The 24663-nt window shown below is 39.1% G+C and overlaps 7 protein-coding genes and 1 long non-coding RNA gene across 8 annotated transcripts; 5 read left to right on the forward strand and 3 right to left on the reverse strand.

Moving 5' to 3' along the window:
* Positions 1-177: 177 nt before the first annotated feature.
* On the reverse strand, positions 178-780 carry LOC108859645 (protein METHYLENE BLUE SENSITIVITY 1). The gene has a single exon (XM_018633555.2). It carries the CDS (start codon positions 684-686, stop codon positions 369-371), a length of 318 nt encoding a protein of 105 aa, XP_018489057.1. The 5' UTR covers positions 687-780; the 3' UTR covers positions 178-368.
* Positions 781-1325: 545 nt separating this feature from the next.
* On the forward strand, positions 1326-3221 carry LOC108856977 (isopentenyl-diphosphate Delta-isomerase II, chloroplastic). Its single transcript, XM_018630894.2, has 6 exons — positions 1326-1626; positions 1933-1988; positions 2263-2354; positions 2432-2534; positions 2618-2755; positions 2838-3221. Exons 1-6 carry the CDS (start codon positions 1391-1393, stop codon positions 3086-3088), a joined length of 876 nt encoding a protein of 291 aa, XP_018486396.1. The 5' UTR covers positions 1326-1390; the 3' UTR covers positions 3089-3221.
* A 1196-nt stretch (positions 3222-4417) lies between these two features.
* LOC108863523 (probable protein phosphatase 2C 33) lies at positions 4418-7527 on the forward strand. Its single transcript, XM_056986091.1, has 7 exons — positions 4418-4635; positions 4715-5096; positions 5173-5571; positions 5669-6085; positions 6164-6281; positions 6368-6591; positions 6685-7527. Exons 3-7 carry the CDS (start codon positions 5308-5310, stop codon positions 7126-7128), a joined length of 1467 nt encoding a protein of 488 aa, XP_056842071.1. The 5' UTR covers positions 4418-4635; positions 4715-5096; positions 5173-5307; the 3' UTR covers positions 7129-7527.
* Positions 7528-8827: 1300 nt separating this feature from the next.
* Positions 8828-9662, forward strand: LOC130512480 (uncharacterized). The gene is made up of 2 exons (XR_008946021.1): positions 8828-9088; positions 9225-9662. It is a non-coding gene; the product is annotated as an uncharacterized LOC130512480 (long non-coding RNA).
* A 1670-nt stretch (positions 9663-11332) lies between these two features.
* On the forward strand, positions 11333-16349 carry LOC130495038 (cellulose synthase-like protein D3). The gene is made up of 4 exons (XM_056985975.1): positions 11333-11847; positions 12136-13111; positions 13216-14023; positions 14277-16349. Exons 2-4 carry the CDS (start codon positions 12189-12191, stop codon positions 16023-16025), a joined length of 3480 nt encoding a protein of 1159 aa, XP_056841955.1. The 5' UTR covers positions 11333-11847; positions 12136-12188; the 3' UTR covers positions 16026-16349.
* A 322-nt stretch (positions 16350-16671) lies between these two features.
* Positions 16672-19955, forward strand: LOC108861317 (uncharacterized). Its single transcript, XM_018635155.2, has 8 exons — positions 16672-17052; positions 17168-17263; positions 17490-17600; positions 17697-18006; positions 18223-18313; positions 18479-18803; positions 19037-19185; positions 19262-19955. Exons 1-8 carry the CDS (start codon positions 16807-16809, stop codon positions 19767-19769), a joined length of 1836 nt encoding a protein of 611 aa, XP_018490657.1. The 5' UTR covers positions 16672-16806; the 3' UTR covers positions 19770-19955.
* Positions 19956-19980: 25 nt separating this feature from the next.
* LOC108861319 (NADH dehydrogenase [ubiquinone] iron-sulfur protein 6, mitochondrial-like) lies at positions 19981-21385 on the reverse strand. The gene is made up of 3 exons (XM_018635158.2): positions 21186-21385; positions 20474-20558; positions 19981-20338 (listed from the first exon to the last, which is right to left on the reverse strand). The coding sequence occupies exons 1-3, from the start codon at positions 21330-21332 to the stop codon at positions 20229-20231; spliced, it is 342 nt and encodes a 113-aa protein (XP_018490660.1). The 5' UTR covers positions 21333-21385; the 3' UTR covers positions 19981-20228.
* Positions 21386-21756: 371 nt separating this feature from the next.
* LOC108861318 (NADPH-dependent oxidoreductase 2-alkenal reductase-like) lies at positions 21757-23678 on the reverse strand. The gene is made up of 4 exons (XM_018635157.2): positions 23331-23678; positions 22889-23069; positions 22502-22668; positions 21757-22404 (listed from the first exon to the last, which is right to left on the reverse strand). The coding sequence occupies exons 1-4, from the start codon at positions 23577-23579 to the stop codon at positions 21943-21945; spliced, it is 1059 nt and encodes a 352-aa protein (XP_018490659.1). The 5' UTR covers positions 23580-23678; the 3' UTR covers positions 21757-21942.
* Positions 23679-24663: the final 985 nt, after the last annotated feature.

The following is a 24663-nucleotide window of genomic DNA, read 5'->3' on the forward strand; positions in this document are numbered from 1 at the left end:
AGGAAGAAAAGTGAAAAAAAAAGAACGTAACACACAAGCCACTCAAACCAAACGTGCTGTACACTTAATCTAAGGCCAAAACATATAAACAGAGAGTTTGAAACCACAACGCTAGCCTAAACCAAATGACACTCAAGACGAGTTCTTTGCAAAGTAAGAACATTTGCAAATCAACCAGAGTTCAAAGATCAGTTTATTCATATAACATCCCCCTCCTTTTGATAAAACAGCAGATAACAAGTATGAGATCATTAAAAAAAAGGTAGAATGCCATAAGCATCCCCCTGATTCAACATGATAGATTAGGGGGTAGAGTAGCAAATCATCGTCTTAAACAAACATAAAAGATAGATAAATTTTCAGGAAAGTTACTTCTTTAAGCTCCCCCTGATTCCAGGTTTAGGTTTGGACTCGGCTACAGGAGCTAAAACAGCATGGAGATTCACGAGCTTGGATTCTTCATAAGGGATCTTAGGATGCTTCGACTCGTGATGGATCTGCATGGTCTTGAGATCCGGAGCTGTGATTTTGCAGTGAGGACACTCGAACTTAGCGTGACCACCTTTCTCTTTCCCGGTCCGATCGGCTATTCCCGCCTTTCCTCCGCCTCTGTTGGTCAACGCAGCATCGATCTTGGCTTGAATCTCCTTAGCTGTATGCTTCTTCGGCTTCGCCTTACCAGTCATCTTCGGTGGCAGTGGTGGTGGCGGCGACTAAGGGAGAAACCCTAGCCCTAACCCTAGTTGTGTTCCACTTCTGACCAAGACAACAACTTGGAAAATTATCAGAGGGCCAGTATAAATATAAACTTTTTTGAGAAAATTTCAAATAGACCTCTCAAAATAACAAAATTTGCAAGGAAACCCTTTTAATCTTATCTACTTTGGTCGGAAAGGGTTTATGAAGTGTGGAGAGGTTATCATACATGGTAAAGGTCGTGGACATAAAATAAAAATGCAACGCATGGAGCACATCAGTCAGCAACGACATACACATCAATGTCTACGCAAAGACAATTCCGCTCTGTTTATTCTATCAAAAAATTACGCTTGTACCGCATATACGGTATGAATCACGGTTGCACCGTACCAAATTTTAATTTTGCACCGTTTATATTATGAAAACTGTGGTTACCTGGTTAATACGGATCCTAAATATAAACTTTTAGTTAGATCAAAAATAAAAAAATAAACTTTATGAAAAAATTGCAAATAAACCTCTCAAATAACAAAATTTGCAAGGAAAGCCTTGTAATCTTATTCGCTTTTGTCGGAAAAAGGTTTTATAAAGTGCGGAGAGGTACATTTCGTGGACATAAAATAAAATAAAAATAAAACGGAGAAAGCAGGGGGGAGCGCATCAGACTAGTCCACCAACCACATACACGTCAATGTCTGCTTCTTCTTGTTTATTTAATCTCCCTTTGATTCGCTTCAGATCTCTCTCCCTTCCTCCATCCTCTTCCCGGTTTCTCCGTCTTCCTCCTCCATCATCATCGCTCCGATCCTTTTCGGTTCCAATATCGCCGAGAAAGTTTCGAGCTTTCTCCGGTACCACCGCAATGGCAACAGATGCTAAAGATGCTGGAATGGATGCTGTCCAGAGACGCCTCATGTTTGAGGACGAGTAAGTCTTTTGATTCACCTTAAGGGTTTTGCAAAAATGGTACCTTTTTTTCTTCAAATCAGTTAGTTTGCTCAGAAAAAAAAACATTAATTAGAAGAAAAATTGACGAAATTTGGTTCTGGCAATTAAAAATAAATTCGATTAGCAGTTGATTCAGGAACATATGTCTATTTGATTTGCTTACTTTGATTGTTATTAGAATCAAATGGGCTAAAATGTCAACGATTTAGTGTCTTATATGAAAGATGTCTATACTTTGATTTAAAAACGATTTGTTTATTCATTGTCTGTCTGTCTTGCTTGCAGATGCATTCTTGTTGACGAAGCTGATCGCGTTGTAGGGCACGACAGCAAATATAATTGTAAGTGAAAATCTCTTAGTTTGTTTTCCATTTTAATTCATGTGCTACTTAGTTGCATCAGATTATTGTGTCGAACATACTATTTCTGGTGGAAAATAGTGAGTTCTGTCTGGTTCAATATATAAAATAGGGTATAATATGTTGCTGCTGCTGGATAATTATTGAAACAAAAAAAAAAAACAATCTGAAATGATAGAGGAATGTCTGTTTTGGCTTCTTATCTGTGTCTTCTATGTCACTAGTCAAGTTACTGATACCTCATAAAAATCTGCAGGTCATCTGATGGAAAATATTGAAGCTAAGAATTTGCTTCACAGGGCCTTCAGTGTATTTTTATTCAACTCCAACTATGAGTTGCTTCTCCAGGTACTTTTCTTTGAATTCATGATTAGGTTATGTACACACATACGTGTTACTGAAATTCCTTGTTTAATTTTGAACAGCAAAGGTCGAAAGCAAAGGTGACCTTCCCTCTAGTGTGGACAAACACTTGTTGCAGCCATCCTCTTTACCGTGAATCTGAGCTTATCGAGGAAAATGCACTCGGTTGGTATCTTCTTCTGTGACAAAACAATTCAATACTATGCACCAAATCTGACCTCACTGTTTTGTATCATGCTCATTCTTAGGTGTGAGGAATGCTGCACAGAGAAAGCTTCTTGACGAGCTCGGTATTGTAGCTGAAGATGTACCAGTGGATGAGTTCACTCCCTTGGGGCGTATGCTTTACAAGGCTCCTTCTGATGGCAAATGGGGAGAGCACGAACGTAAAACACCATTACATTCCCCGAGACTCGTGTTTTTTGACCTTTCTCTCGAATACACACTTATGAATGTTTTTTTGGGCAGTGGACTACTTGCTGTTCATTGTGAGGGATGTGAAGGTGGAACCAAACCCTGACGAAGTGGCGGAGATCAAGTATGTGAGCAGGGAAGGGCTGAAGGAGCTGGTGAAGAAAGCAGATGCAGGGGAGGAAGGTTTGAAGTTGTCACCATGGTTCAGATTGGTGGTGGACAATTTCTTGATGAAGTGGTGGGATCATGTTGAGAAAGGAACTCTTGATGAAGCTGTAGACATGAAAACCATCCACAAACTCTGAAACCTCTTTCTTCCTCAAAGTTTTTGTGGCGATCTTTTTTTTTTAATAATCTCTTTTGATATTTGTGATTGATAATAACTGGGAGATGTTCCAAGAAAAAACCATTCAATAAAGTTTCATTTTATTTTTAAAAGTATGGTAATCTTTTTCAATGATCTAAGCTTGAATTTCACATTCTGAGATTGTGTTAATAAAGAAAATGATGTTCCTCGTTTGTGTATTATCTTCGTGTCATGGCGTGTAACCTTTGATGAAATAAAATGATTCGTTATACATCGTACCATCGGGCAGTCCTAGACTCCTAGTTACTCAGCGATTAAACTGGTCATAGACTCATAGTCGCTAAACAGCATCTACTAACAGATTACTATAAAAGCTAAGAAACCTTTTATAACTCCCGAGTCCTGATTGTTAACGTAATCTATGATTTTATCCAAAAAAATGAGTTGGATTATTTGATTGAGACCGGACTAGGCAAGCGAACAAAGGAAGAGAAGACAAGACTGAAAAGTCATTTTGGATTTCATAAGAGACATAGAGAGGTTGTCTTCTTCAGAATGATGATCTGCAGATCTTTGCTGCATGAGAGGAGAAGTTGATACGTGTTGGAACCTGTGTCAGTGTGCCTCGTGGTCGACATGTGGGTTTAGCTTTTGTACTCGCAATGTTTTGTAGTACTATTCTTCTGGGTTCCACTGTTCTGTATCACCACTCAGGCTTCTACAAATAATACAAGGAAATCACCTCTCAACGGTTACCATTTATTATGCTATTTAACCAGAAAAGACTGATCACATTTATTAAAATACCTTTACTGTAGATCAAGTTTTATACGTTTTAATGTGCGTTTTTTACTTTTTTTTTTCAATCTTGTTAATTTTTTTATAATATCTCTCTCCCATTAATAACAACCACGTAACCCTAGATAAAAATAAAATCAAATGAGATTATTAACTAAACGGATTATGAACATGATCTTTTTTTGTTTCTATTGGACAAACAAAGTGAACATGATTAAGCTGACCAAATGAGAAGTTTAGTTGGATTAATATGGGATGATGACCGATTGAGACACCTTATATTAATTAAAGATTTTGATACTTTTTGCATGGATATTTATAAAAATGAGAAAAATAATATTGGTTGGATGTCAGGAAATTATTGTGTAAGAAACGTCTTATCCAACCGCCCCCATGTTAATAGTGCCAGCCTGAAAAATACGCAAGATATTTAAATTAAAAAAAAAACTCCCATCATCTCAAGGAAAAAGAAAAAAAAACATGATAAAATCTCTTTTAACATATTTATTAGAGTGTGACGACGGACCAATCTCCATTACTGTTACTTTCTATCTCTATAATACACATTGAAGGAGAAAGAACGGGTTTGTAGTTGGTTCGTTGCGTTTCTTTCTCCTTCATTCTCTTTCCTCTCTCTCTCAGTTAACTCTGTTTCTATTTTACGCGCCTCAACAGAATCTTCCCCTCTCCCTTTGTTTTCTTCGTCTGATTCTCAGATCCTCTTCCTACCTTTTGATCTGATCTCTGGTGAGTCTCATTTCAGCTCGAATTCGATTAAAAGTTTGATACTTTCTGGCTGCTAATTTTTCTTTTTGATTATTTTCAGACAAAAGAGATAGAGATTGATGATTTCTCGTGTTTGTAGTCTCTTTAACAATCACACTGTGTGATGGGTTTTGATGTATTAAAATAGATCACTCTCTCTTCCTTTTTCCTCTTTAAGGCTTTAAATTATATTAAAAAAAACACGTATTTTCTTTTTCTTTGAGTCTCAAAAAGGGGTAGACCCAGAAGTCCTACCTTTAACCTTTTCTTGGTCAGCTTTGAAAGGCTTGATCTTTTTTTATATATATATATATTTGTTGCTTTGTTCATTCAATCTTGGCGATGTGGGTTTAGGAACTACCACTGCTCTGTATTGTCAGCTGAGGATTTATTATATTCATCATTAGTAGTCTTTGCATCAAGTAGCTGGAACTGATACAGAGGTATATATATGTTTCTTCTTCCTGTCTGAATCATCATTTTGATCTAAAAAGGTTTTTTCTTTTCTCTTTCCCACAGCTAAAATCATCATTGCTCTTTGTGTTGTGATAATTTGGATCTAAAGCCTCAAATCTTTACTCGCTGGATCACCGTGGGTGTGATTGTACAACAGTTGGTCTGGAGTGCCTTGTTAATATAATCAGGGCCCTGAGAATGGGGTCCTGTTTATCTGCAGAGAGCAGGAGTCCTACTACACCGGGCTCTCCTTGCTCTCCTGGCTTTGGTGTTAGGAAGAGGAAGAACTCTAAGAAGAGACTTGGTGGCGGCTCCAGGAACTCCTCCTTTGATTCAAGGAGAGATGATCCCTTGCACCGGGTTCCGGGTCGGATGTTCTTGAATGGATCGAGCGAGGCTGCTTGTATCTTCACTCAACAAGGCAAGAAAGGCCCTAATCAAGATGCAATGGTTGTGTGGGAGGTTGGTTAGTTAGTTAGTTAGATACAAATTTTTAAGTCTTCTTTGTGTTATGGTTCTTATTGTTTCCCCCCCCCCCCCCCCACTGCTTTGTGTGCAGAACTTTGGTTCGAGGACAGATACAGTCTTCTGTGGAGTGTTTGATGGGCATGGTCCATATGGTCATATGGTTGCCAAGAGAGTCAGAGACAATCTTCCTCTCAAATTAAGTACTTATTGGGAAGCTAAAGTACCAGCTGAAGGTGCTCTAAAGACGATCACCACCGTTAATAGTGCCAGCAACATCAACACCTCTGAAGATGCTGCTGCTGCTTCTTTTGTATCTGCTGAAGAAGAACCTAGGCCATCTGTTGATATGGAGGAGGAGGAGAGCACAGAAGAGTCCCAATCCGAACTGTTTCGAACTCTGAAAGAGGCGTTTCTTAAGGCTTTCAAAGTTATGGACAGAGAACTTAAGTTCCATAGAAGTGTTGACTGTTTCTGTAGTGGTACAACGGCTGTTACTTTGATCAAGCAGGTGTGGTGTCACGTCTAAAATTTAGTTCAGTGTAACTGCGTCTTTATTATTTAAACAATCCTCTGCATTATATCGTAGGGTGAGTATCTTGTTGTTGGAAACATTGGGGACTCCAGAGCTGTGATGGGCACAAGAAACGGTGAAAATGCACTTGTTCCTGTTCAACTTACTGTTGATCTCAAGCCAAATCTCCCAGGTTTTTGAATAATTACTCCTTTATGATAATGTCGTGTGGGTGATGATGCATGATGGATCTAATTGCTCTCCTTTTGATTTTTGCAGCTGAGGCAGAGAGAATAAAAAAGTGTCGTGGACGTGTGTTTGCCCTTAGAGATGAACCTGAAGTATGTAGAGTTTGGCTGCCAAACTGTGACTCACCTGGACTCGCCATGGCACGTGCTTTCGGAGACTTTTGTCTTAAAGATTTTGGTCTAATCTCTGTCCCTGATGTATCATTCCGTCGGTTAACCGAAAAAGATGAGTTTATAGTGTTGGCTTCAGATGGGGTAATCTCTCTCTCTCTCTCTCTATCTCCCAAACATATACACATTTCTTTTCTCTGCTCACATTAGTCTAATGGTATGTATTGTGTGTGATAGATATGGGATGTTCTCTCAAATGAAGAGGTAGTGGCAATTGTGGCTTCAGCACCATCACGTTCCACTGCAGCAAGAGCTTTAGTGGAGTCTGCGGTTAGAGCTTGGAGATACAAATACCCTACCTCCAAAGTCGATGACTGTGCTGCGGTTTGCTTGTATCTTGACTCCAACAACAACACAAACGTACTATCTACAGCTTCTTCCATCTCCAAACTCGAAGACGAAGACGTAGAAGAACTAAAAATCGAAAATGATGATGCATCAGGTCGTTCGAGTACTGTCAAGACGGGAAAAGAGATTGCTCTTGACGAAAGCGAAGCTGAAAGGCTGATTAGAGAAGAGGATAACTCGGATGCAGAGCATGGAACAGAGTACTCTGCACTAGAAGGTGTTGCAAGAGTTAATACACTTTTAACCTTACCAAGATTTGTGCCTGGTAAGTGAAAAGAGTAAAAGAAGAGTTTGAAGAAGTTGAGAGAGGCCACAAAACATAATTAAATAAATTAATCAGGAGGGCAGGAGAGGTACTGTTTCTTTTTCTTTTTTTCCACCTTTCTACATTGGTCTCTTATTTTTTTCTTCGAGACATTCATTGGTTTTGGAACATAAACTTATGTCAGTTTTGTTTTCTATTTATGTTTTTCTTTCTTTCTTGTTAATGTTTTTGGTTTTGTCAGTAAAGAAAGTGAAAACACACTATCAAATGATGTAATAATGGCTTTGTGTCTGTGATACCGTGATAACCCCTCAGGCTTAATTTTGTTTGTCTGAAGGGTATTTCCTGTTTTTTTTGTCTTTTTCTTTATAAAAGCTCCAGTTACATCAACTGCAGATTTGCTTCAATCTCCGTCTCTTTCAAAACTTATATCGTTTCAACAAATAGGGATCAGATCCTCTACTGATAACAACAAACACAATGCTACAGAGGAAAGTAACTAAGAGAGAGACAATTGTTGAGAAGTTTAGAAACAGCTAAAGAAGAAGAAGACCATGAGCACCCTTGTGCAGATTGCTCCACTTTGTTCATCCTTGACTTGTATTCCTCCTGAGCCTGTGTGGGATGTGATGCTTACAGTTGTGTTTGATCCATATCTTTCACGCTCAGGAAGTGAAATAACCACAAGGTCCATAATCACTCGATAGGTAAATTGATCTTTCTTTTATGACGAATTTATAATATTAATACACTTTTCCTTGATCTTTGTGCAGAAAAGCGACTTGTTCTCGCATATGTAGAAGATGGGTTAAGGTTTTGTGGAGTCGCAGCAACAAAAAGGATAATGGCCAAAAGAGGTGTTATGTATGTATGTAATGTATGTTACATGTAACATACATACATGTAGTTATGTATGTATCAAACTGTGTTACACTTATTCTTGTCAATGTGTATTAAAATAGCACAAATAATCTCTTTAAGCTTTTTGCTTGAAACTTGGAAAGAACTTTTTTTTTCTTCTTTTGAACAACAAACACTTATATATTAACTGAGAAACATTACAACATTTGAGTGTACTCACATGTCATCACCAAAAAAAAATTTAGAATCTTAAAAAAAAATGTTGGTTCATCTAAATTTTAATTTGATTTGTTAGATGACTGCTTTAGTATATAAATGATAACATGAAGTGAAAAGTACAGTATTTTCGATAGATTGGTGGATATATCAAGCTCAATTCTTCAATGGGGTTCGATCAATTTTTTTTAGGTTTAATTGTTTTCAATACTCCAATTGTAACTAGTCTTAGTACAAAATGAAAGTTAACAAAAGTAAGTTAAAAAAAAACACAAAAGAAAAATATAGATAAAAATGTCTAACAATACTACAAAAGATAAGTAAATAAAGGCATTTTACCAAAAAGGGATAAATAACTATTAAAGCAAAACACTATAATGTTGAAACCAGTGCCGACACTGACACCAAGCGATGGAAGCTTGAAAATCCGATCGACAAAAAAATATAATTTATCAGCCTTTGATTTACAATAGTTCTCTGTAGCATAATGGTAATGATGTCGGATTGTAGCTTAGAAGTAGCGGCTTCGAACCCTCGTCATCAAATTCATTAGAACTTTTCCAATTGCAAGAGATTTTTTACTTTCTGGTGGACTTAGACCATCTGCAACGGAGCATCATCACAAGTCCTTAGCGGCTAAATTTTTTTTTTGTGATTATAATAATAATATTAAAGCAAACATAACTAAGGACCAGTCCGTAAATAGGCATCTGAAGGACTTGATCCTTAGCTGATCTTTAGTGCAGGTGGCATGTTGCCATTGGTGGAGAGAGTATTGGTCTGGGTTCTTGCCACGCTTTTGAGTTTCCGATCGAATCGTCCGCCTCGTCGCCTCCGATCCGGTGAGTCTTCTTCTCCATCATCCGGTGTGGATATGTTGCCTCCGATCCGGTGAGCTCTGTAACTTCGACCGCTTCGTTAAATAGTTGATTTTGGATTTGATATAGGGGAAACCATGGGGAGGAGTAAGCTTCTCTTCTCGATTTTGTTTGATAAAATTTTCTTGTGTGTGTGTGTTTGGTTACAGAGGAAGAAGCAGGAGTGATTGAGTATAATACTTTGTTAGCTCACTAAAGGCTCGACGAGATTCTTTGGGTTCAAAGCTGAGTGAGCTATTGGAAGCTAAGGTTTCTGTCACGAGAGACTCCTTGACCAGTCTCTCTCTCTCTCTTTCTTTTTGTTCTGCAGAGCAACGTAAGTTACTTAAACCATCCTTTGGCACCTATCTTGTTGATAATTGGATTGTGGTCATCCTCATTACAAACACAGCTGAGGGTGGCTATACTCCGGCTACTAAGGACAATAACTCAGGAGCTTTCACGTTTGGAGTTAACGGTGTCGTTTCTTCGTGTTTGTTGGTTCTTCTCTTTGCTTTCTTCATGTTTTCAGTTTCTTTTCTTGAATAATGATCTCGGTGTTCTTTCTTCATGTGTTGAGCCTCATTGTGAGTTTCTTTCATTGTCTATGTTCTGGAAAAAAAATGTTTTTGGGTGAAAATTTCATTGCGTTTGTGTATTATCTCTATAAATTTGATTGATAAAATGGAGGATATGGAGAAACAGATACAGCTGCAAGGGGTTAATCTTAACTAGTTTTGATATGTGCAGGAGGAACTGAAAGAGGAGAAACTGAAGGCGAAGGAAGAAGCGGAAGACCTTACTCAAGAAATGGCTGAACTAAAGTACAAGATGACATGTTTGCTCGACGAGGAACGCAAACGCCGTGTGTGCATAGAGGAAGCGTCATTACAGAGAATTGCAGAATTAGAAGCACAGGTATATGCAATATTTTGGCCTTGTTTCCTTTTTTTTCTTTTTTTAACTGTTCTTTATTTATCCTCTGTTGTTAAAGATCAAGCGAGAGTGTGTGTGTGTATATACTCTTTGTTCGTTTTGATAAAGAGAAAACAAGTTTGTTATGAAAAACTCCTAATTAAGGAATACCATTGCACACATTAGAGTCCTTAACTTCTCAAAAAAAAAAATACTTTAATAATCCTAAGGACTCTTCTAACAAGTCCATGGTTGTGGATGCTCTTACGGCCTTCATATTCATAGGACCGGTACTGGTTGAAACAATATAAAAACACAATAATGTCGAAACAATAAAACACTTATATATATTATAGATATACATGTAACAATATATTTTTTACAAAAAAATATAATATAGATATACAAGTTCAACGAATATGAACCAAGTAAGAAAAGATAAAGGTTGCAATTAGATTATCTATTTTTGGAATGAAATGATCAATTCCATAATTCAATAAAAATAACGATTATTTAATGTAAATGGATTGAAATGCTCATCCCATCAATTTCAAAATTTCAAAATAAAATACAAAATAAAACATTCAATAACAATATTGATTAATAATAAATGAATGAATCTGATTTATGTTCTATTACATTCCATTCATTTTATTCTATTTTTTTAATTTATCATTACCGATGAACCCGTATTTGATCAATCACTTCCCACCACCAATCTCCTCTTTCTATGACATTATTCCTTTCTCGAATCGATCAGCGAATCCATATATCTCTATTTTTTTCTGTTAATAATTCATTTTACTAGATCAAATGATAGTCAAAATTAAGTTATTTCGAAAAAATCTAGCTTCGACCAGGTATGATATTCATGGAAAAAGATGATGCTATATATTGTTTTTCCGCCTTTTGGAAAGATAGTCTATTTGTATGCGTAATTCTAAATCTAGATATATCAGAAATATTACAACCCAAAACATATATTGGATACAAAGATCGGTCGATCCATATATTTTCAGTTTATTTATCGGTTTATTTAGAATAACCGATATTTATGTGATTTTACTGTTTAGTAGTTTGGGCTTTTTTTCCAAAAATTTATTATATTATTTTGATTTATGCTTTTAAATAGCAGAATTATGACTTGATCTAATTGTCAAAGAAAAAAAATGACTTGATCCCTATGCCAAATGCGTGATTGATGGATTCTCTACCTTGTCAAAAAAAAAACAATTTTGATCTATGCTTTCCTTTTTTTTCCTGCCTTTTCTTCTTTTAAACATTTTATATTTCCATCGAACGCGTTACTTATAATAAAAATAAATAAATAAATAATGGATTCTCTTAGTTATCTACCTTGTCCGAAAACCTCAAGTCAAAGAGAATAATACCACAAGGTAAAAAGAAGAAAACACTAATCTCCGCCGGTTTCTTCTCTCGCCGGCGTTTACACAGTTCGTCGTCACTGTTACCGCAGTTAAAAAGAGTAGAGATCTCCGATCGTTCTAATTTCTCATCTAGAATCCATTTATTTTATTTATATATATAATAATTTCTGTAAGATCTGTGAATGAATAAAAAAATGAAGGCGCTATCGTTTGCCAGCGTAACGTGAATTAGTAACGCAAGGGAGTAGTGGTAGTGCAGATGTATTTGGTCACGACTATCTCCCCCTTCCTCCTCTCTTCTTCTTATTCTCCTCTCTCTCTCTCTCTCTCTCTCTCTCAAATGTCCATTAACAAGTTTGGCCAACATTTGAATCTCGTCAGCAAAGATTTGTTAAATTGAGAATAACCGTTTGGTCAAAAAATCACATTTAATCTGCGGGAAAGATCTGAAACCTCAACCTTCCTCTGCTACAACAGACTTCCCTCTCAGGTAAAACATCACATCCTCGATTCATTTGTTGTCAGATTCTCTCTGTCTTCGTAATGCGAAGTGATTAACTTTGAGCTTAGTGAGTTAGAGATTTACTTCTTTAGCTGCTTCAGATTCAAGCTTCTCTGTGGGGTTATGAAACAATGATCATTGTGATGTCTTTATTGGATGATAATAATATTATGATAAGATCTTGTTCTTGTTTCAACTCTAGATCTGTTTTATTTCTTGATTATGAGTTTGAAGATTTGACTTTTATTATTACCTTTTTGTCTCTCTCTCTCTCAGGGATCTATCTGCCGGCTACTACAATAGTCCGGTGGATTAGTACTTATTAGACAATGGCGTCTAATAATAATAATCATTTCACAAACAGCCGATCCAATCTCTCCACAAACTCTGACGCTGCTGAAGCCGGGAGGAGCCAGCAGCAGCAGCAGCCTGTGCCTCCCTCCGTGACATTTGCTCGGAGAACATCCTCTGGTCGCTACGTCAACTACTCCAGAGATGATCTCGACAGCGAGCTCGGGAGCGTCGATTTCACTAACTACACTGTCCACATCCCGCCGACTCCTGATAACCAGCCCATGGACCCTTCCATCTCTCAGAAGGTCGAGGAGCAGTACGTGTCAAGCTCCCTGTTCACCGGAGGTTTCAACAGCGTGACACGAGCTCATCTCATGGACAAAGTGATCGACTCAGAGACCAGCCACCCTCAGATGGCGGGTGCGAAAGGCTCCTCCTGCGCGGTTCCTGGCTGTGACGTGAAGGTGATGAGTGATGGGAGAGGGCAAGATCTTCTCCCCTGTGAGTGTGACTTCAAAATCTGTAGGGACTGCTTTGTTGACGCTGTGAAAGCGGGAGGTGGGATGTGTCCGGGGTGTAAGGAGCCTTACAGGAACACTGATCTGACTGATATGGCTGATGACAACAGTGGGCAGCAGAAGCAGCAGAGGGCTATGCTTCCTCCACCTTCTGGTGGTGGTGGGTCGAAGATGGAGAGAAGACTGTCGCTGATGAAGTCAACTAAGTCTGGTTTGATGAGGAGTCAAACCGGTGATTTTGATCACAACAGGTGGTTGTTTGAGACGAGTGGGACTTATGGTTACGGTAATGCTTTCTGGACAAAAGATGGGAACTTTGGTAGTGACAAGGATGGGAATGGCGGAGGACAAGGTATGGGACCACAAGATCTTATGAGCAGACCGTGGAGACCGCTTACTAGGAAACTCCAGATTCCTGCAGCTGTTATAAGTCCTTACAGGTTTTGAAACTTTTATCCAATATTAAGTTTCAAAAAAATCGGTCTAGACAGCGCGCCTAGTCGGAAAAATCGGACCTAAAAACAAACTGTTTTTTTTTGTGCAGGCTTTTGATATTTATCCGTGTAGTTGTTCTTGCATTGTTCTTGATGTGGAGGATTAAGCATAAAAACCAAGACGCAATATGGCTGTGGGGGATGTCTGTGGTTTGCGAGCTTTGGTTCGCCTTTTCTTGGCTTCTTGACCAGCTTCCTAAGCTGTGTCCCATTAACAGAGCTACTGATCTCAACGTTCTTAAAGAGAAATTCGAAACGCCTACACCGAGCAACCCGACAGGGAAGTCTGATCTCCCTGGACTAGATATGTTTGTGTCAACAGCAGATCCGGAGAAAGAGCCACCTCTCGTCACTTCCAACACCATTCTATCCATCCTCGCTGCCGACTACCCTGTCGAAAAGCTCGCTTGCTACGTCTCAGACGATGGAGGAGCGCTTCTGACGTTCGAAGCCATGGCTGAGGCAGCTAGTTTCGCAAACATATGGGTCCCTTTCTGCCGTAAACACGACATCGAGCCGAGGAATCCGGATTCGTATTTTAATCTTAAGAGAGATCCTTACAAGAACAAGGTGAAGGCTGACTTCGTCAAGGATAGGAGGAAGGTGAAGCGTGAGTATGATGAGTATAAGGTTCGGATCAACGGCTTGCCTGACTCTATCAGGAGACGTTCTGATGCTTATCACGCGAGGGAAGAGATTAAGGCAATGAAGCAGCAGAGACAGAACAGAGAGGATGAGATTGTGGAGCCGGTCAAGATTCCTAAAGCTACTTGGATGGCTGATGGTACTCACTGGCCTGGAACTTGGTTAAACTCTGCTCCTGATCATTCCCGTAGTGACCATGCTGGTATCATTCAGGTACAACACTTAGCTTCAGTTCATTTACTTATTAATATATGTATTACTAACTAAGAACTATAATACTAAATTATTATTTATGTTTTTATTTGAATTTTCTATGTATTATAATTTTTTAGAATTTTTTTTTGTATACTATATTCATCATTAGTAAATAAATCATAGAAATCACTCAATGTTTGTATTAGTTCAGTTTCTATGTCATATCTAAGATCAATGTTTTTTTTCTTCAATTTTTTTTTTATAAATGCAGGTGATGTTGAAGCCTCCAAGTGATGAGCCATTGCATGGAGTATCTGAAGGGTTCTTAGATCTTACAGATGTGGACATTCGTCTCCCTCTTCTAGTCTACGTCTCGCGTGAGAAACGACCAGGTTATGACCACAACAAGAAAGCAGGAGCAATGAACGCTCTCGTCCGAGCTTCAGCAATCATGTCCAACGGTCCGTTCATATTGAATCTTGACTGTGATCATTACATATACAACTCCCAGGCCTTGAGAGAAGGGATGTGCTTCATGATGGACCGAGGCGGTGACCGTCTCTGCTACGTTCAGTTCCCGCAAAGGTTCGAAGGCATCGACCCATCTGATCGTTACGCGAATCACAACACTGTCTTCTTTGATGTCAACATGAGAGCTCTCGATGGTTTGATGGGTCCGGTCTACGTCGGAACGGGTTGTCTCTTTAGGAGAATCGCCTTGTACGGGTTCGACCCGCCTCGGTCTAAAGAACACAATCCCGGATGCTGTAGCTGTTGCTTCCGTCGCAAGAAGAAGAAGAGCCGTGTCCCTGAAGAGAACAGATCCTTGAGAATGGGTGGTGACTCTGATGATGATGAAGAGATGAATCTTTCTTTGGTTCCCAAGAAGTTCGGAAACTCCACGTTCCTTATAGATTCGATCCCTGTCGCCGAGTTCCAAGGCCGTCCTCTCGCTGATCACCCTGCCGTGCAAAACGGACGGCCTCCTGGAGCTCTCACCATCCCTCGTGAGCTTCTCGATGCGTCAACGGTTGCAGAAGCTATAGCTGTCATCTCGTGTTGGTACGAGGACAAAACCGAGTGGGGAACTAGGATCGGTTGGATTTACGGATCCGTCACTGAAGATGTTGTCACCGGTTACAGAATGCATAACCGTGGGTGGAAGTCGGTTTACTGCGTGACGAAACGTGACGCCTTCCGTGGCACGGCTCCTATCAACTTGACTGATAGGCTTCACCAGGTTCTCCGTTGGGCTACCGGCTCGGTTGAGATCTTCTTCTCGAGAAACAACGCGTTTTTAGCTAGCCCGAGGATGAAGATCCTCCAGAGAATCGCTTACCTGAACGTTGGTATCTACCCTTTCACATCGATCTTCCTCATCGTCTACTGCTTCCTCCCTGCGCTCTCGCTCTTCTCTGGACAGTTCATAGTCCAAACACTCAACGTCACGTTCCTCATCTACCTTCTGATCATCTCCATCACGTTGTGTTTACTAGCTCTCCTCGAGATCAAATGGTCAGGCATCTCGCTCGAGGAGTGGTGGAGGAACGAGCAGTTCTGGCTCATCGGTGGAACCAGCGCTCATTTAGCCGCGGTTATCCAAGGACTGCTCAAAGTGGTGGCTGGAATCGAGATCTCTTTCACGCTGACGTCTAAATCGGGAGGAGATGACGTGGACGACGAGTTTGCGGATCTCTACATAGTGAAATGGACTTCCCTCATGCTCCCACCGATCACTATCATGATGGTGAACCTTATAGCTATTGCGGTTGGGTTCAGCAGGACGATATACAGTGTGATTCCGCAGTGGAGTAAGTTGATAGGAGGAGTGTTTTTCAGTTTCTGGGTGTTGGCTCATCTTTATCCGTTTGCTAAAGGGCTTATGGGAAGAAGAGGGAGGACTCCGACCATTGTTTATGTTTGGTCGGGACTTATTGCCATCACCATATCTCTGCTTTGGGTGGCTATCAATCCACCTGCTGGATCTACTCAAATTGGAGGATCTTTCACTTTTCCATGATTAATTAATAGGTTTGGTTTCTCTATTTCATTTCTTTCTACATCAAAACTTAGAGTCTCTCTCTTTACATTTCTTCTGTCCAAAGATGAGAGTCTTGTAAGAGACTGATAAGGGTTTTAAAAGCCTGGAGACGAGAGATTGGCCTAGAACGCAAGAGTATTAGTTTGAGCCAAAAAAAACACATAGAGCAAGTGAACTTCTCTCATTGTCTTTTTGACACTTTGCTTTTCTCTTTGATTTTTATTGGAAAGGACAATTTTCTTTTATAATTTTGTCTTTCTATCTGTGTTGATGGAGTTATTTATACTGGCTACTGTTAATCCATTATATGCATTTTTTCTTAAGAAACTTCTTGATTCATTTAGGCTTGTTTGATAAACAAAAAAATGAATAAATTAAAAATAAGAATCTTATTCATACGAAATATGAAAATTGAAGAGAAATTTTGTTTCTTCACAACCAAAAAATGGTATAAAAATTTCAAGAAGAAGAAATTCACCATATTTTGTTTCACCAACAAAAAGCTAAAGAAAATTCAGATGAATGGGGTGTTACAAAAAAAAAAGAAAAGAAATTCAGATGAATGGGATTATTATAACGGGCCGGGTTAGCGGGTCCATAAAATAAATCCGAATCCTAAACCCTACCAAAACCTTGAGATTTGAGAGAACCTTTTGTCGACGAGTTGGTCGCAGCTTACGAATTTCTTATTCTCCAAGCCAATCTCTTCTTCTACATAAATTTCTTCTCTAATCGGGAAGAACCCTAAAGTCTCTTCTTCATGGCTCAGAAATGTGCGATTGGTTTTATTTCAGCTATAGCAGCTGCTTCGGCTTCTCTTTCGCAATCGAGAGTCGCTGCTGCAGATGGCCCTCCTCCTCCACAGCAGCAGCCTGCTTCTTCTTCTGATCCTCCGCGAGCTAGGAATGATAATCCGAGGACGACTTCCGGTGGTTTCGATCCGGAGGCGCTGGAGCGAGGAGCTACCGCCTTGAAGGAGATTAACAGCTCCTCTTACGCCAAAATCGTACTTGATTCTCTTTAAACCAATACAATCATGCTTAGGTTTTAGGTTTCTTATCAATTGTGATTCGACTCATGTTTGGTGTGTGTATGTTTCTTTCTTTCTTTCTTTCTTTCAGACTTTTGAAAGTATTAAGCAGCAAGAAGAGACGAAGCAAACTAAGTTTGCAGCCAAGGCGGAAGAGTATAAAGCTATGCAAGCCCAAGCTGAAACTGTGAGACTTCTACTACTAACTTCTAACTGCATCATCCATTCCGATCTACTATCTTAGTAAAGTCGAATATAGTTTCCTGTAAAACCATGCTTCCAGTTCCACTGTTACAGTGATTAGTGATCACTATGACACACTTTCTCTGCACCATTTCATTATTCGGCTTACATGATGTTTCTTGGCAGGAGTGTTGTGTGCCTGACATTTTCTTTTTCTTCCAATTTTACAGGAGAGGCAAAAGGTGATATATGATGAGCAGAAAAAACTTGCTCAGCACCAAGCGCAGACTAAATCTCAGATGGCTCGTTATGAAGATGATTTGGCTAGAAAGAGGATGCAGGCATGCAACTTTTCAATTACTGTTTCACAACACCCTGAGTTTCTTTTCTTTTCTTTTATTCTAATAGTTTTTTTGCTGTGTATGTGGTTTTTACAGGCTGAGAATGAGTTCCACAGAACAAGAAATCAAGAGCTTGTGAAAATGCAAGAAGATTCGGCAGTCAGGCAGGAACAAGCTAGACGAGCTACTGAGGAACAGATCCAGGCACAGAGGCGACAAACTGAGAGGGAGAAGGCTGAGATTGAGCGTGAGACCATTAGGGTCAAATCCATAGCAGAAGCGGAAGGAAGAGCCCATGAAGCAAGGCTTGCTGAAGATGTAAACAGGAGAATGCTTGTCGATCGTGCAAATGCAGAAAGAGAGAAATGGGTTGCTGCCATTAACACTACATTCGACCATATTGGAGGTGTGAGATTCGATTCCATACATTGTGTCTCTGTTTTCTTAGACATTAAATCCCTCTGCGTAGCTTGATGCAATCCATTTTCAATCTCAGTCATAACGCTGGTGCGACATGAGTTAGTGGTTAGAATAGATGTGTTTATAATCTATACACTGCATTTACATATAGGAAGTTCTCATTGTATTAACAGGTGTTTGAAACTTCACTCTTTTTTCCTAGGCGGGTTGCGTGCAATTCTCACAGATCAGAATAAACTGATTGTTGCTGTTGGCGGAGTCACCGCTCTCGCAGCTGGAATCTACACAACGAGGTAAAGACAAGATGTTGTCCATACGTTGAGAAAAAATCTGCTACTTGTTGCTATGAACTTTCTCGTCTTACATTACTTGATTATTGGTTTCATAGTTTGTTGTCAGACAGCTATTATGCAATACTGAATTTTGATCTTTTCCGACTGCTAAATTTCTTGTTGCAGAGAAGGTGCAAGGGTCATCTGGAGCTATGTGGACAGAATATTAGGACAACCTTCCTTAATCCGAGAGTCTTCAAGGGGCAAGTACCCTTGGTCTGGTTCGGTTTCTCGTGCATTGTCCACATTGCGGGGAAAGGGGTCAGCTATCAAAAATGGAAAAGGGTTTGGTGATGTTATCTTGCATCCTTCCCTACAGAAGAGAATTGAACACCTGGCTAAGGCAACCGCCAACACAAAATCTCACCAAGCTCCATTCCGAAACATGCTTTTCTATGGTCCTCCAGGAACAGGAAAAACAATGGTCGCCAGAGAGCTCGCTCGTAAATCTGTATGTTATTCTCTTTTATATCTGTTTTTAAGTTATTGCAAAAATTGTTATTCAAGACACCCAAATGGATGGACAGTGGTGTCTCTAGTATAAAGGATGGTTGTTGCTAATTTCCATGATTGCATATGAAAGTTGAAGCTTAGCTCTTAGTTCTATGTTGTTCATGCTATTCTCTGGGTTTGTTACTTCATCTATTTTTTTCTTTGTTATTTTAACGTTTATAATTCGTGTAGGGTTTGGATTATGCACTGATGACTGGTGGAGATGTTGCTCCCCTTGGATCTCAGGCTGTTACAAAGATTCACCAACTGTTTGATTGGGGGAAGAAGTCTAAGAGAGGCTTATTGCTCTTCATCGATGAAGCCGATGCATTTTTGTGCGAGTAAGTGTTTTTTACTGATACTGATCATTTCAACACTTTGTTAATAGGTTTGATGTATTATGTCACAATTTAACAGGAGGAACAAAACATACATGAGTGAAGCCCAAAGGAGTGCACTGAACGCCCTTCTCTTCCGCACGGGTGATCAGTCCAAAGACATAGTCTTAGCACTTGCCACAAATCGACCCGGTGACCTAGACTCAGCAGTGGCTGACCGTGTCGATGAGGTTCTCGAGTTTCCTTTACCCGGAGAGGAAGAGCGGTCCAAGCTTCTAAGCCTCTATCTAGAAAGGTACATAGCTCAAGCTGGTCCAAAGAAGCCAGGTTTGTTTGACCGCCTCTTCAAGAAAGAGCAGCAGAAGATCGAGATAAAGGGTGTCACTGAGGAGCTCCTAAAAGAAGCGGCAGCCAAAACGGAAGGGTTTTCAGGGAGAGAGATTGCGAAACTGATGGCGAGTGTTCAGGCAGCTGTTTATGGAAGTGAAGACTGTGTGTTGGACTCTGTGTTGTTCAGAGAGGTAGTGGATTACAAAGTTGCAGAGCATCAGCAGAGAAGAAAACTGGCTGGAACAGACTCAAAGTGAGATTTTATAATTAGGCTGATCAAGTGGTCTCCCCGTCACAACATTGTTTATGAGTTGGTTGGAGGAAAGTTTTGAATCCTATTATTACACTCCTTTTTTGGTCAAGGAGAGGTTTTGTACTTTTGTGTTACTACTTTAAATTATTTGCTTTTAGCAAAGCCAGAATAAAAACGAGATTCTTGAAGGCAAAAAGACCATTACTCGACACTGATTATATAGCAAAACCCCAAGCCTTGGCTGAGCTCATTGGCATGGAAAGAGTTTTTAAATATAGAATGTTTACAACCTGACAGGTGTGACAAAAAGCCGCACTTGCACTAATGTGATCGAATCCTTTATTAAGAAATGATATCTTAAGATGTCGGAGCATCATAGAGAGCGATACACAAACTTGACAATTCAATAAAAAAAAGTGGGGAGAGACGAGAGATGTTTTTTCCACTTGCGGAAACGTCGCGTTTAGTGATGATGATCTTGAACGTAACGAAGGCCACAGTACTTGCAGATGGCAGGCTCGTGTAGGTCGAGGCAAATGAACTCAATTGGATGACCGAGTGCTGGATTGGTGTCTGCACGTTATATATATATATAAATCTCCAGTTAGGTAAAAAATCACAAAGTCAAAAGCGTATCTTAAAACCACTGATGAGGTCAGCGACAAAAAAAAAAAGAAAAAAAACATTGATGAGGAGAGGAAGACAAACCTCCTTCACAAGCAGCAGTCCTTCCAACAACCTTGATAGGTGGAACCTCATTGATCAGTTCCATTGGTGACTTCTTGCTTCTATCCTGTTGTTACAGTTTAAGTTCCACACCCACGTTATGCAAAATTACCAGGAAAAGTGACAAAAGGACAAGAGAAATAAAAAAAACGTGAAACTCAAACCTCAAAACTTACAAGAAATAACCAATGCTCTATAGAGCCGAAACAATGTAATGTATATATATAAATGTTTGAAATCTCACCAAACAACTAAAACTCCCTAGAATTTATCAGCTTTCTCATGAAAGCAGAGGATGCTGAGAAATAGTGAATTTATCAGCTTTCTCATGAAAGCCTCAATGACACGTAAGCATTCAAATAACGAGAGCAAGTTGATCTGCTTCTTCACACTGTGTTTTATAAACATAGAGCTAACTGCAAACCTAACATGTTTTCTACCTCACATACATTCATCATGCCTCTGTGAATGAATTCTATTAACAACGAAAAGATTCATCTTCTAATTTAAACAGCACACTAAGTTTCACGAAACAGTGAAGAAATTTCATCAAAACCGTGAATCGAGTACCATACCGGATGAGCAAATCCTAAACATTGTCAAATCGAGATCTAACTATAAGGGAGATCATCATCATCATCGACAATTAAATTTAGACGGGGTTCGGTTGAGTAAGAAGATCTAAAGTTGTTACCTGCATCCATTTGGCCGTGTGGTTTCCGACTAAATCGTCTGTTGGAATGCCGATATGAGTGGTAGCCGCAGCCGCCACACTAAAGTTCCTCCTCGAAGATGGAAGAATCTGCGATCGGATGAGAGCTTTCACGAGATTCGACGCCATTTTTGCTCCTTCAACACCACCCAACAAACAAAAAATATCCTGAAGAGAAAAAAAATAGCGAGCATGGCGGAAACAGCTTATAACATGGGTTTTAATTTTTAATGATGGCCCATATTGTTTACAATGGCCCGTTTGTTATTTCACCAGGCCCATAAGTTAGTATAATTTAATAAATTATATGATCAAATGGGCCTTCTTGCGATTTCGGTTTGTCGAAGTTCATTCAGATATTTATAAATTTTAGTTTGGATTCGGTGCAGTTGAATTCGATTTTCTATACCAAAATTTTGAACATGTTTGGATCTTCAACAAGTTTTAGTTTGGATTCGGTACTATTTTTCGGATTCGCTTGGGTTTTTCAAATTCTAGTTTTTTGCTCAGTACCAGTTACCAGGTTGGTTATTTTGGCTGATTACCAGTCAAATCAATATAACAAAAGTTTCAAGTTCAATATAGGCTAATACATTAATACAACAAACAAAAGGGTTTATTTATTACATAACGAAAGTGAAGTACTTAAGGCGAAACTTAAACTTCTTACAAAACAACTAAAGCGTAATTAACTAACTCATCTCCAGCTGATAACCAAACTCAAAACGTCTCTCAATCATCACTCACGAGACACCACAATGAGCTGTTTGCCGACGTTCTTACCATGGAAGAGTCCAATCAAAGCAGAAGGTCCCTGCTCCAGTCCTTCGGCTACATCCTCAACGTAAGTGATCTTCCCTTCTCTAATATAGGGAAGCACAAACTCCAAAAACTTGGAGTATTTGTCATAGAAATCAGAGACCACAAAGCCTTGAAGCTTAACCCGCTTGTAAATGACGGTCGCTAGGTTGCGTACACCTTCCTGCTCCTCCAGGTTGTACTGTGAGATCATTCCGCATACCGCGATACGGCCTTTTAGGTTCATGTTTAGGAGCACTGCGTCTAGCATCTTGCCTCCTACGTTCTCAAAGTATATGTCGATGCCTTCCGGGAAACACCTCTTCAGGGCAGCGTCAAGGTCTTTCTCTTCTTTGTAATTGAAAGCTTCATCAAACCCAAACTTATTCTTGAGAAGATCAACCTACAACAGAAGAAAAATAAAGAAGGGGACAATAACAAGTCAGTCTATGTGTTAGCATTGGATCAACAGCAAGAGTACACAAGTGAAGTGTGATTACCTTTTCATTACTGCCGGCACTTCCAACGACATAACATCCCATAATCTTTGCGAGCTGTCCCACGAGCTGACCAACAGCACCAGATGCAGCTGACACGAAGACAGTCTCTCCTTTCTTAGGAGAACAGATTTCATAAAACCCTGAATAAGCAGTCATCCCAGCCATACCTGCCGGAAACAGAGCAATGCTTCTAAGCCCACTAGCAAACTATTGAAACTCGTAAATTAAGTTTTGAACAATATTATTCAACATGACTGGGATATTGTATCATAGAGAGAAGCACATCAAACTAGCATTGTCTAGCATAGGATTTTTCACTATCAAGTTCACCTTTCTCTATGAAATTATTACCAAGTGAAAACTGCATGTATGATCAGAAAAACATACCGAGAAGTCCAGTGTAGTAGGACAAGGGAACATCAGTGTGTAGGATCTTAAAATGTGAGTAAATAGTTGGAGTAATAACACTGTACTCCTCCCATCCAACAATACCCCAAAGCAGGTCTCCCTTTGTGTAATCAGGGTGCCCTGAATCTACCACTTTTGACACTCCATACCCATAGATTTGCTGCAAAACAACACAGTGAACCATTACAATGAGCACAAACAAAACTGGTCATTACTGAATATTAGCAAAACTTAAAATTAACATGAATTATTTTGAATACATCATTACTAGTCACAGAATAAAATAATATTATTTTGAGTTTCAAAGTAACTATTCAAATCTATCAATGCTTCAACAGGGAAATTGCTAAGAGACACTAGTTAAACATATTCACTAATCACGACTAATCGTGATTAATCCAAAATCTCAAAAGACTTGTACCTGGCCAGGGGTGTAGGGTAGAGCGAGGGCTGCAGCGGAGGGATCAGGCTTGCCCATGCGAATGCGCATGTAAGGATCACAAGACAAGTAGAGATTCTTCACCAGAACCTTGTTAGATCCAGCCGGAACACTTAGATCCACGGTGGCATCGTTGAAGACGAGGTCTGATTCCTTGGGGAAGCCGGTGACGTAGTCTCTCAATATGACTTGCTTGTTGTTCACGGTCGACGCTTCGCCTGTGGGTGCCATTCTATATCTTCTGCTTTAGGTTTTGGTAACAAATGACAAATGTATGTATGTGGTTTCTCGTTTCTTCTTCTTCTTTTTTTGTTTGTTGTAACGTTGAGGACGCGCGTCTGCATTTATAGGGGATTTGCGTAACGTGTGATCGTAGCCACAACTTTTGTAAGTAGATAAAAAGAGAAGGTTCTCGTATTATTCATTTTCTTGTTTATGACGTTATATTATGTTTTTGTGTGATAATCAGTGACGTCATAGTTGTTTCATACAATTTTATTTTCACACTACTTTCACATTGTTTTGAGCTACCTTTTTTGTTGTGTTTTGCAATAATTAAGTGTTCCTTTCACATAGTGAACGAACACACAAAAAGAGTTTCCTTTCACATTTCATAACTTTTATTAATTAATAATGCACACTGTAATTTTTTAAAAATAATTACATTTATTGAATTTTGATTAGTTAAAAGTTATTGATAATAGCTAATTAGAAAATAATGTTTTATATTCAAAAATTAATATATATTTTTAATATGTGAATAACAACTCAAAATATACATCATTTAAAATAGAGGAAGTACAATTTTATTTTCACATTTTTTTGAACTACTTTTTTTTGCAATAATTAAGTTTCCTTTCACATTTCATATATTTTTTGTCGGCAGGTAGTTATTTGAAAATCAATAAAACATAACAAAATACTTATTGCAAATTATATTTACTGAAATAATATAAGAAAAGCTCGGAAAAAAATATTTCTAGACATTTGGCTTCAATTTCTTCAAGGGTAAGACCCTTTGTCTCAGGCACAATGAAGTATATGAAGAAGAGAGACACTACACATATCACTCCAAATCCACAGAACAATACTCCAGCTCCGAAAAACTCCTGCAGAAAAAAATACCAAGTGAGCTAAAATCTCTAATACTCGATAGCCTCGTGAAAAAAAAAACACAAGAATTGGAACCAACCAGATATATGATCACTGTAGTTAGCATAATGGATTGTAGCTCAGTGAGAAAAAAATCTTAAGAGTTGGTTAGCTGAAAGCTAAATGGGGAACCTCTACTTGAGTTTCTTGATTGTGAATCTTT

Source organism: Raphanus sativus, chromosome 5 (genome assembly GCF_000801105.2).
Source record: "Raphanus sativus cultivar WK10039 chromosome 5, ASM80110v3, whole genome shotgun sequence".
Taxonomy (NCBI): domain Eukaryota; kingdom Viridiplantae; phylum Streptophyta; class Magnoliopsida; order Brassicales; family Brassicaceae; genus Raphanus; species Raphanus sativus.

Excerpts from the sequence above, each read along its gene's own strand:
- LOC108859645 (XM_018633555.2), bottom strand. The coding sequence starts at position 686 with ATGACTGGTAAGGCGAAGCCGAAGAAGCATACAGCTAAGGAGATTCAA.
- LOC108856977 (XM_018630894.2), top strand. The coding sequence starts at position 1,391 with ATGTCTGCTTCTTCTTGTTTATTTAATCTCCCTTTGATTCGCTTCAGA. Across the intron at positions 1,627-1,932 it reads CGCCTCATGTTTGAGGACGA|ATGCATTCTTGTTGACGAAG; the intron begins GTAAGTCTTTTG and ends TCTTGCTTGCAG. Across the intron at positions 2,535-2,617 it reads TATCGAGGAAAATGCACTCG|GTGTGAGGAATGCTGCACAG; the intron begins GTTGGTATCTTC and ends GCTCATTCTTAG.
- LOC108863523 (XM_056986091.1), top strand. The coding sequence starts at position 5,308 with ATGGGGTCCTGTTTATCTGCAGAGAGCAGGAGTCCTACTACACCGGGC. Across the intron at positions 5,572-5,668 it reads ATGCAATGGTTGTGTGGGAG|AACTTTGGTTCGAGGACAGA; the intron begins GTTGGTTAGTTA and ends CTTTGTGTGCAG. Across the intron at positions 6,282-6,367 it reads TCTCAAGCCAAATCTCCCAG|CTGAGGCAGAGAGAATAAAA; the intron begins GTTTTTGAATAA and ends TGATTTTTGCAG.
- LOC130495038 (XM_056985975.1), top strand. The coding sequence starts at position 12,189 with ATGGCGTCTAATAATAATAATCATTTCACAAACAGCCGATCCAATCTC. Across the intron at positions 13,112-13,215 it reads GCTGTTATAAGTCCTTACAG|GCTTTTGATATTTATCCGTG; the intron begins GTTTTGAAACTT and ends TTTTTTGTGCAG. Across the intron at positions 14,024-14,276 it reads ACCATGCTGGTATCATTCAG|GTGATGTTGAAGCCTCCAAG; the intron begins GTACAACACTTA and ends TTATAAATGCAG.
- LOC108861317 (XM_018635155.2), top strand. The coding sequence starts at position 16,807 with ATGGCTCAGAAATGTGCGATTGGTTTTATTTCAGCTATAGCAGCTGCT. Across the intron at positions 17,264-17,489 it reads TGCAAGCCCAAGCTGAAACT|GAGAGGCAAAAGGTGATATA; the intron begins GTGAGACTTCTA and ends CCAATTTTACAG. Across the intron at positions 18,007-18,222 it reads TACATTCGACCATATTGGAG|GCGGGTTGCGTGCAATTCTC; the intron begins GTGTGAGATTCG and ends CTTTTTTCCTAG.
- LOC108861319 (XM_018635158.2), bottom strand. The coding sequence starts at position 21,332 with ATGGCGTCGAATCTCGTGAAAGCTCTCATCCGATCGCAGATTCTTCCA. Across the intron at positions 20,559-21,185 it reads ACACGGCCAAATGGATGCAG|GATAGAAGCAAGAAGTCACC; the intron begins GTAACAACTTTA and ends CTGTAACAACAG. Across the intron at positions 20,339-20,473 it reads GACTGCTGCTTGTGAAGGAG|ACACCAATCCAGCACTCGGT; the intron begins GTTTGTCTTCCT and ends TATAACGTGCAG.
- LOC108861318 (XM_018635157.2), bottom strand. The coding sequence starts at position 23,579 with ATGGCACCCACAGGCGAAGCGTCGACCGTGAACAACAAGCAAGTCATA. Across the intron at positions 23,070-23,330 it reads TACCCTACACCCCTGGCCAG|CAAATCTATGGGTATGGAGT; the intron begins GTACAAGTCTTT and ends GTTGTTTTGCAG. Across the intron at positions 22,669-22,888 it reads CTACTACACTGGACTTCTCG|GTATGGCTGGGATGACTGCT; the intron begins GTATGTTTTTCT and ends TGTTTCCGGCAG.